This window comes from Microtus ochrogaster, linkage group LG3 (assembly GCF_000317375.1).
Source record: "Microtus ochrogaster isolate Prairie Vole_2 linkage group LG3, MicOch1.0, whole genome shotgun sequence".
NCBI classification, from domain to species: domain Eukaryota; kingdom Metazoa; phylum Chordata; class Mammalia; order Rodentia; family Cricetidae; genus Microtus; species Microtus ochrogaster.
In genome coordinates this window covers 26,645,538-26,656,508 of record NC_022029.1, presented here as the reverse complement: position 1 = coordinate 26,656,508, position 10,971 = coordinate 26,645,538, and the positions used below count along the sequence as shown (strand labels likewise).

The 10,971-nt window shown below is 45.9% G+C and overlaps 1 protein-coding gene across 1 annotated transcript in view; it reads left to right on the top strand.

The window, feature by feature from the left end:
* The first annotated feature begins 1,929 nt into the window (after nucleotides 1-1,929).
* The window catches only part of Sntg2 (syntrophin gamma 2), a 207,359-nt gene continuing 198,317 nt past the window's right edge, over nucleotides 1,930-10,971 (top strand). Inside the window, exon 1 of the mRNA XM_005360658.2 lies at nucleotides 1,930-2,078. Coding sequence (XP_005360715.1) covers nucleotides 2,007-2,078 — 72 coding nt within the window. The 5' untranslated portion in view covers nucleotides 1,930-2,006. The remainder of the gene's footprint in view (nucleotides 2,079-10,971) is intronic.

Sequence of the window (10,971 nt, the reverse complement as noted above, 5' to 3'; positions counted from 1 at the left end):
CCTTTGTCCATGGACCAAAGCTGTAGAATTCTAGGCTGAAGACTCAGAAATCTGAACTGCTTTGCTCCTGCGCTCTGGGTCACAAACCTGGGGATGCTCAGTGGCCAGTTGTAAATGGTTTGTTCCACATTTGCTTGTCTATCATTGGTCATATGAAAACCACATATTAGATTTCCAAGTGTCCCTGCCTATGCAGCAGTAAAGCCAAGATGAGCATCTCAGGATGCCTGCCTGTGGACTGGGGCTTTTCTCAGGTGTTGTAAGCCCATTGGTGAGGGTGCAAGAAGGGCACAGACTTTTAGCTCAGACTAGTGCCTGCTGGCCCAGCCACAGCCTGGGTTCAGGTCCTGAGACAGGGAAGAGGCATCAGTGCAAAGAAATGAATTGTTTGATCACCAGATGAATTTCCCACAAGTGGTTGGCCCTGAATAGCTCCAGGAATCTTTGTTTATACATCAAAACAAGCATGTTTTCCCATGCTAACAAGTTTTTCCCGTCTTCCAACCTATAGCAAAAACAAATATGTCAAATATGTTTTTTCCCCCAACTTTTACTTCAGAACATCTTTAAACCCAAAACAACAGTTATCATTTTGCCAGCTTGGCCAAATATGGAGCCAGGTAGATTCTGTCTTTACAAAAATAAAGGTGATAAACATAGGCGCTCATTTGCAAGAATGCTATTGTTCGAAACATATTTACAGAAACAGGGACGACCGGCCTCCAATCCTGTCAACACTGAATTAGAACAGCTCCCGCCTCGGAAGTGACAGCTGACATCCCCAGGCAAGAAACCTAAGAAGCATCAGCTCCCAAAGAATTTTAGGGGAAGATATTCAAGAAAAAAAAAAAAAGGGGGTGTCCAGGAATGATCATATCTGTCCCATGCATGATTGACAAAATGACACTAACACCGCCAAGAGAATCATCAATATTACAAGAGAGAAGAGACCATGCAGGCTGTGTGGTCCGGCTGTTTTCTGCACTGTCCTGAAGTCTTCTGGTCCTTGCCAAGTGAGATTGTCCCCGTGGGCTTTTGCCTCATTGGACAAGCACTCATAAAATGGTTCAAAACTCGGCCGCACGGCTCCCAACAGGTTTCCATTTCCATTTATACTAGGATGGTGTGGATATATAGAACTTAGTATCGCTTTTATGATATTTCTTTTGACATAAACCTGATCAAATGTGAGAAACTCTTAACTGAGACTGGAGGCTTTTTGGAAAGTTTGGGAGGCAAGATGGAATCAGGTCCCAGTCCTGTACATCAGAAGGAGTCTTCACAGTGATTGGGTACTGGGGTCTAAGTAAACGCCAAGAGGGGGCACCCAGGAATGGAGACAGCTGTGGTCGAAGGAGTGGGTATTTTAGTATGCTTTCTTTTTTCAGAAAGTGGTTCCCGAGGATGTCCTGAGAGTTGTCAGGCTAGGTTATGGTGTGGAGATCGACAAAGACCAAAAGGACCCACGACTGTCTTCAGGGCAAAGCGTTGCCACCCTCAGAATCTGAGAAGCTTTGCCAGTGGAAGTGGTCCCAAAGCATCCATAAGTTCCAATGGTGGTATCACCAGAATCTACCCGGAACAGCTTCCTAGTCTCTTTTGGCTCAGGTGCCCTCTTAGCCTTTTGACCCTGCCTCAGCTCTGCACTTTGCTTGCCAAGGTGGGAAAGCGGTGGTCTCTGCAAGAAGATGGGAGCCCTCCTTGCTGCTCTCACAATTTAGTCCCGCCAGCTCTGACTGGAGGTGGAAGGGCAGAGCTGTTGGGCCGGGTTACCGGGCATAAGGCGGGGCTTGATGGTAACGGGCGGAGCTTGGTGGGCGGTGAGCAGGGTAGTAGGGGCCGGGCTGCTAGAAGGTGGGCGGGGTTCCGTGCCTCCCGGGCTCGCTAGCGCAGTGGTTGCTGGCTCTGTCCACCCCAGCCCATCCAGAGAGGGGCGCGGGCGCTGTGCAGGCGCTGGACTTGGGAGCTCCGGAGCCCGAAGCGCGCGCCTAGCCGCGTGGGCGGCGATGAGCGCCGAGGGATCGCAGTCCCTGGCCGCCCCCCGCGGGCGTCCTAGTCACCTTTTGGTGCCCGCGCGGGTGAGTGGGGTCCCCTCGAGGCCCTCTTCTGCCACCCCTGAGTCCCTTCGGTCCCCCTGTTTTCCCTCCTCTTCCAGCGCCCCCTCCTTTCTTTGCGTCCTTGTGTCCCACTATCCGGGTGGCTCTTGTGGGCGGGGGTTGGCGCTGGGCCCTGGGCACAGTGGACACCACTAGCCCCTGGGCACCGCAACCTCGTCTTTCTTACATCACAGCTACCAGCATGCAGGATTTAATTTTCTTATCTTGAACATCTGGGTCATGGGGCACAGGTGCTTTCCTTTACTGCGTGGTAACTGTGGTCTTCCAGAACGTGGGGTTTGGGCTTTGCCCAGCTTTTCTTCCAAGGAATGGTCCCTCTGGCCCCAGGCAGTGGCTCTTGCAGCAACTCCGGCACTATGCAGGGGATTTTGCTGTGCCCCTGATGGGGTGTGGTGCCAACTGCCACTGCCTGACGCTCGGTCTACCAACCAGATCAGGACCTCCAGAAACCAAGGGAACGCTGATGGGTCAACTTTACAACATTATTTCAAAGAGTCTATACTAGCGCCTACCCAACACCCCTCCCCCATCCTTATTTTTTTTAAACAAACAAACAAACTATTGATTGACAAAACCCAGAATTGTTGGCTTAAACAAAAACGGAAAGTTCTTGGAAACCTTCAAGTTGCCACCCACACAGCTCAATCGAGTGTTCTGGTAAGGGTGCAAGACAGCAGCTGTTTATCACGGCCTTGGGAAACTGTGCATGCACGCGTGTCCTGGGGTGCAGTCACACCTCCTCTTTAACTTCGCTCCAGAGTCCAGACCCTCAGCCTTACAAGAGATGGAAGTCCTTTTAGGGTAACGAAGGTTTCTGAGGTTGCAGGCAAGAGTGGCTGTCCAGTCTTCTGAAACAGGTATTGCACTGTGGTATGTTTAATACGTTGAGACCGATATATCTGCTTTGAAAGCCGTATTGTTGTTCTAGTAATTCCGTCGACGTCTTCCACGCTTTTGGTGGAATGTGGTAGGATTCTGTGGAGGTTGTTTTGTTGTTTCATACATTGTCATGTGAATAATAACCCAGCTACAGCAAATGTGACTCAAACCTTAGAAAACACACTTGGATTGCCTGGGAACGGTAGGAAAAAAGCGCAGAGGCTCAGGAGTCACTGGCTTTCGGTCTGGTCGTGGTATTCTCAGGACTTTAATACGGTGTCCTCCCATGGTGCATTCTGGGAAGCAGTCTTGCAACAGGTCTTGTTAGTAACTCTTATAATTAGAGGAGGAATTGAACTGGTTTATTCGCCTTTGAACCTCCCCATGAGCTTTGGCAGACTTCAGTTTTAGGTGCATGCATTACCTGGAAGCCTTGGAAGAGGCTCATTGAACTCCTGTCAGTCACTGAAGTTGCTAGACAGTGCAAGACCCGCTCATGTGTGACAACAGCCTTGATGGTATAAGATGGCCCCTCGGAACTGTACTTGAAGGAAACTTTCGCCACCGTTGAGGCCACGTACATCAGTCATCACGCAGAACACACATGAGATTTGCTGGGATGAGTGTTAAACCCCAATGAGTGGGGCCTGAGTTCTTAGTCAAAGAAAATCTGCCAAGTTTGACATTGACACATTCTTAGCAACACAACATTGTGTTGATTGTACTTCATGCTGCCGCCCTTGAACCTTTGATGGATGGTGCTTCCTTGTTAATCACTGGTGCATAGTCATCGAAAAAGCCCTCAATTTCTTAGCAATTGCTGTGCGTAATATTACCGAGCTTGCAATACCTAGCTATGCAATTGTTTCAGAGCAGAACTTAGTGCGTCTACTTAGAAAAATAATTATAAAACAAAAATGGAGGAAACTATTTTATTTCTACTTTTAATTGTTTGTCTGAAGTCAAAAGCTTAATATATTCCTTGTAATGGCTGCTTGTTTGAATCACATCAATTGGATTTGGTGTCTCACACACTCTTCTAAGTTAGGTCAGTTCACAAAGTTCTGCTCCGAGGATCAACCATCTCATAGATTGAGAGTCTGCAGTTCTCAGCAGGACTTGTTTTTCTGTTTTTAATTGGTCATCCTTCAATTCATAACAGTGTGAACCAGTAAAGTACAGTTTCATAGGATGGCGTGCCTTGCCCATGGGAAGGCGCACTTAGTAACGCTATCACTTAGCCATTTTTCTGGAGCTGCCATTGCTGCAGAGATAAGTTGGGCAAGCACTGTAGGACCCTTCATTTCCTGTTGCTGTTATGTGTCCTTCCTTCTTACAGACACTTTCTATCTCCACTTGGTGCCTGTGATATCACAGGCCAAAACCCATGTATTTTTTAAAACAAAGAGTTACCTGGAGACTTGTCTCAGAGTGAACATTTGAACAGGACCTAATTTAGAACACTGGGTTTACTTGTCAAAAAATATCAGAAATTAAATTTCCTTTTTTTTTTCTGAAATATGTGACAACCTCTTATATCTACATATCGACATAGTTTTCAGTTTTCATATAGATGGATTTTCCAAGACAACTCCCATAACCGCCATTAAGAAAGGCTGGAGGGGACAACATTGAAGCACAAAATGAGAGAGACGTCATGGCACCCCGACTCTTTGCTGTTAGGTGATTATGTTCTCTGGAGCCTGCTTTTGTGCTTTGCTGTAGTTATTTACATATGTAGTTAATTACATCAGGGAAGGTGAGCTCCCCGTCCTTCCTGCTCCCTTGTGCCATGATGTGCGGGCACCCAGGGGGTGTGCTGTACTTACAGTGTGTAGCAGGTCACTTGCATTCTGACACCAATCACCCTTAGCAAATGACTGTCATTTAAAACTTCCAGTTTCCATATGATCAGTGTAGTGCATGGTGATGCCATGACATATGCATGCATTAGTCATACATAGATACATATTCCAGTATCGCGGAAACGGGCTATTCAGTTAGACTGAGCATTTTTGTTGCATCCTATGAAATAAAGAAGGTTTCAAAGGCCTTCCAGGGAAAAGACATTTATAATTTCACGGGGAAGGCACTTGGGTTTTGTGCCTCTGAGCTCTTTCCCTGTGGTCCTATAAGCTTGCATTGTTTCCTGCCACCAGGAGGTGGCGCTGTCTCCTCGGCCTCACTGGAGTCCCATTCAGACCTCGGAAGCCGGCTTAGCCCTTCTATTTCTGCACTAAGCTCCCCTTGCTGACTTGATCCCTACTCGCGGACATACCTGGCTTCCTCTGGGAGCATCTGCTGTTGTTCTTCTCTACCCCAAGGACACACAGGGCATCTCTGCAATCCTATCCTGCCGGTGACAATGACTTCCTAGCACTACCATCCGGCACGCTTCAACACAAGCTATTAAAAAGTCCTGCGAGGATTATGTCATTCTTTTTCAGTTCGAATTTCCTTGTTTAATATTTCTTCTCAGATCTGGAATTATTATTCACCCGTTACATTTTTATTAGGCAAATAATTAAGATTTAAGGAAAGTGACTATGCCTTTTAGCTTACTTAAGGCTGTAATTGCAAAGTTATAAAAATGTCAGGTTATATTCTTAACACATAAGGTATTCTAATTTCAGAGCCTGCTTACTCCAAAACTGCTGAGTTTTCACTCCGTTTTCCTGTTTTATCTCCATTACTTTTGCTTGCCTACATCTTATCTGTCTTATTACGTACAGTAATGTTTTTATTGTGGAAGAACGATGCTGATTCTTAAGTGTCAGCATTTTGACTTACCCAGCTGGGACAGGCACCAAAATCCATTTGACATTTGGATAGATCCCACTAGATTATAGCACTGACTTGTATTACGATAAATACAATCGCACGCGATATTGAAATGGCTGTGTCCATTGACTTCCATTTTGTGGATTTATTTCTCTTATCACTCTTCCTTGGACCCAGCTTCAGGAACAAATGTACCCCTCACTCCAGACAGTAGTAATGTCACTTAAGCGCCCACCAATGAAGACAGAATATATGTATCTATTTCTATTTTAATTGAAATAAGTGGATGGCAAATCAACTACCAAAGTTGAATCCCATTCCTAGAGCTGATTTTAGCAAGCAGAGATTTAAATGGTAGTACTTCATTATAGACAAAATGTAACCATAGGATCACACCCAACTCCATAATAAAACTTTGATGTTACCATTGAAATATTTAGCAAAAGCAGTCCTTATTTATGAAGTGTGGCCTAATTGCCAGAAAAATCTATGTTGCTTTCCATGGGAAACAAATACTTCGCATCTAGGGCGATTCCCACACTGTTGGCTGACTCAGCTTTTAGAAGCTGAACAAAAAATTCCTCCTCCTCATGCCCTTTCCAAGATGAGGTAAAAGAGACGGAACGGGCCACCCCCAACTTGAGTCCCCGATTCTATGATTCTTTCTGTAATGGCAAGAGGTGTCATGCTGTGTTTCACTTGCTGGGCATGTCCTCTGCCCCACTGAGGATGGGGTGACTCCATCGCCCAGTCCCACACCCCTGTGCCTTTGTCTGCAGGCAGCTTCTCAGCTTCGGACTGTGCTGTCAACTGTCCTTTTAGTAGGGTGGCTGCCCTAATCACGTTTTTACACTGGCGTATACCAGATAGCCACTATTCCATATATTTTGCATAACTTTTTGCCTATTACTGACCTGGTCCTGGGCCTCCCCAAATTAAGCCACTATAGCGTTCCATGGACCCCAAAGCTATTTGAAGCCACTTTGATTGGGTCAAATCTGCTTGAGGGTTCAGAGAAAATAACTCCAAGTCTTACCTTCTACGATAACTCTGAACTGGGTTTCCTTTCTGATGCTGTCATGTTGGAACATCATAGAGTCAACCACAGACCGGTGTTGACTATTTAGACGGGGCCCACTGGACTCCTCGTTGAACCCCTGGCCTCCTGGTTTTCTCACTTTTGTTGGATAGGCTCATTTCCTCAGCAGTCATGCTACCCTTCCCTTCCTCCAGCTTCCCTATCACGGGCTCGTGATAGTTGCTGTCTCAACCAGGGCCTCCCACCTGAATGCACTGCTGTCTGTGTGCTCTGCCCACATGCTGTCCTGCGCCTTCCTTAAGAGCAGTGTGTGTGTGCCTGTACCTTATGCAGGGACAGTCCCAGCTCTGGCAGCAGTATTATCTCTAAATGAGTGGAAATTGTGCCCTTTTTCTGAGGAGGAGGCAAGGCTGTGGTATCACCTGTACTCTGAGACGCCAGAGCCGATTAATTCCGTTGTGTTTAATCATGGCTGCCACTGCCGGGAGTGAGGGGAGAGAGCTCCGCTCCTGATTCTTGATCATTTATCTTAACTTATTATTAGCTTATTTATATTTCAATAAATTATGTCCTTTTATTTTTACAGTAGGTAAATTTCAATTTTACATGCGAGCATAACCATTAATAGTTAAATGTAATTTATTCTGTTCCCAATGCCGAAGATTGTCTTAGTGATTTCTTCAGGTAATTATGCTTTTCCAAATGGCTCTATCAGTTTGACTTTTGCACTGTAATTACCTGGAGTGTTCATTATGTCCCTAGTGAAGTGAAATTACTTCTCTTCCCTGAAACCCGGGGTGTTCAGACTCCACAGCGGTTGGAAGCAGCCTATTTAGAAGCACATGCTGGTGTTGACGTTGTTGACATTGGTTAGATTCTCTTGTTTATTCCTGGTGACTGGGGAAAATGCCATCTTTCTAATAGTTAGAAGTACATCCTGCTTATGGCACCACTGTGTCCCTTTCCCCCAAGCATTGTCTTGGCTGGCACTGGAGATTTCAGAAGGCCATGCCACCTTCTTGCAATATTACTTGTTTCACAAATTCTAGCATTGAAAACACTGTTGTGTTTGCAGCAAAGTAGAGGCCATCTTTTTCTTGCATCACTAGAAGCACTGACTATAGTTCTGTGCTCCACGAGAGGGATGGAGAGTGTGCATGGTAACCAGCACCACCGCCATCTCTGGAAAATGAGACATTGTGATGCTAAAGATAATCTCACTTCCGTGCTGCAACTGTGACCACCTGCACAGAAGACCTCCTCGAAAAAGACAGGACCATAAACATGCCCCTGCTCCCTCCAGCTAGACTCCCACTGACCAAAGTCTTTACCCATCTGAATAGCATCACCAACTGGGGATCACACTATAAAGTGCATGGACTTTGAGGGTATATTTCAGGTCCAAGGTACTACAGAAAGGAAATAGGTTAATTCACAAGGCTTCAAAAAAAAAAAAAACAGAATAAAAAAAAAAGATAATCTCACTTAGAAAGCACCATGGGATCAATTGTGAATGTGATCACAGACACACGTGTATAGGTTCCATACACCACTGAGGTACTTATGATCCACTCACTATGCTGGGAACTAGAGATACCAGTGTCGTGATTGAGATGTAGATACAGATCTGTCTGGGGACTCTGACTGACTCCAAGGTTTCATTTGTTCTTGTTGTTTTAGGACACTGGCTTTACCTCGTAGCCAAGGATGACTTTAAACATCATATTCTCTTGCTTATCCCCCACCCCCCAAGTGTTAGACTTGCAGGCGTAGGTCACTGTGTTCGGCTTCCTGTAAGACTGTAGCTCTAAATGAACAGAGCCTTTCTCCGTGTTGGTGACCAGTATAATCAGGGATACGAGCAGAGGCCGTTGAGAGGGGTCTACATTTGAAGAATGGAAAGACAGAAGCTGTGCATACTATATGTCTATGGTGAGGGAAGGCTTTATGATGCAGGAGCCTGTCCTTCAGCCAGGTTAGTGATGGCACTGATCAAGGAGGCATAGAGGAGGGGCTCCACCCCTTTGGTAGCCTCTTCTGTTTGGGTAGAGGAGTCTATGAGCCCAGTCAATCCCTTGAAAAGCAGAGGTGAAGGAACAGCTGGTATGGGGGTGGGGATGGAGAGGAGACAGGACTGGAAGGGAGGCAGAGAGACATGCCTCCTCAGGGGCAGGGATAGAGCTGAGTTGCTTGTGTGCAACATGCTCCACACAGGTACGCATAAATCACACATGGTAGCTACAGATGTATGCTGTACCTGTACATACCATGATACATACCTCAAATAATTGTACATGTCACACATTTGTATAAAATGCACATGCTATATATATATGGATATAACATGTGTACATGTACACATGTTTCACATCTGCATATAACAGATTCATTTATTTGTATCTGTGCATGTACATAGCACCTACACCCGTACACACAGTGTACATACCATAAACATGCATTTCAACATTCTCACAAGTTACGTACATACACAGCACAAAGAGCACTTATGTACACTGCATACATGCTTGCAGTCTAGCACACACATGTAGGCAACACAGAAGTGTATTACACACATATTTACTCAACACATTTGCCCATACATTACGCAGAGCACGCATGTGTGTGTGCCGTCTACCTGTCTCTGTGGAACTGGGGCTATTAGAGCTAATGTTTCTATTTCCTTTGCACATCCATAGTGGAAGGGATTCAGGGTCATAGCGCCTGCTAAAAAAGACAGGGCGCTCCTAGAAGGTGGCAGAGGTCCGTTGTAGTGACCTCACTAAACTGCTCTCAAGCAGATTCTTACTAACCAGTCCCGATGCTTCCACAGTTTTGATTCTCACTTTTTTTTTGGGGGGGGGGTGAGTTCCTAAGAACATGTCTTTTGCAGTTGGACAGGGTTTGTCCTCATTGAATCATTTTGGTAAGGGGTGCCCTTGTCCCGCCTGTGGCATTGTGAGGTCATTGCCATCAGTGCATTCCTTTGTCAGAAACAGTCCAGAGCCTGCTAACTCCACACAGTTAGGCGAGCCTAGGACCTGTTCCTGCTGAAGTCAGCTGGGATCTGACAGACTGAGGTAGGTTGCCCATGGAGGGCTTCTTGGACAAAATATTCAATGTATGTGGGAAGGTTTTAGCTCTGTCCTTCCATATGTCTTCCGTGGGCAGTAGAAGTATAGTCTCCTAAACTTAAAGCCAAATCTGGATTTGTACAATCATGAAAGTGTATGTAGTTAATATTGTCTTATCCAGAGGGTACAATTGAGATATGATTTATGTATAACTTTGAAGTGTTTGATTGATACAATGTGTATGCAGTGTGATCTTTGTTATATGAATACCAAATGCACTAACATAGTTGCCAGTGTGTACCGAGAGTTATGCTCTAAGGACTTTTTGGAGGACTTCATGACTTTAGTTAGCACCAGCCCATCAGGTGGGCATGGTTGATGCTTTAGACAAAATGTCCTTGCCTGTCCAGCCAGCAGCGGCATCAGTAGGGATGTGGCTACAGAAGGCCCCTCTACATTCTACACCTAAGAAGAAATGATCATCAGGATCAATAAGAATAAGAAGATCAGAAACCAGCAAGGAGGGAGGGACCCCTTTGTTTTCCTTTGAGTTTGAATTGTCCTCACAGTCTCATGCTTGTTTCCAGAGACTGATGATGTTTGGGGAGGGTTTGAAGGGAGCACTCACTCCTGGATCTGATTTTGTTCTTTCTTCTTCCTGGTTCCTTCTGCTACTCACAGTAACTGCCTCATATTCCCACCATTAAGGCTAGAGCATTCGCTGCCACAATAAATGGAATCCTCTGAAACTGTGAGCCAGAACAAAGATTCCCAACCCCAGACTGTTTCTGACCGGTATATTGTTACAGTGACACAAAAGGGATGGATCCACATTTGAAGTCAGTCACGTGTTTTCCACTCTGGCTCACTAAGGTGGCCGCTAGTGTGCTGACTCACTAGTACAAACTGGAGACAGTTGGTAGGTGAGGGAAGGTGGCTGCTGGGTGCTGGCTCACTACCACAAACTGGAGACAGTTGGTAGGTGAGGGAAGGTAGCTGCTGGGCTCTGGCTCACTAGTACTGTGCACTGGCTCACTACCACAAGATCCAGAGATAGCTCACAGGTCAGGGAAGGTGGCCGCTG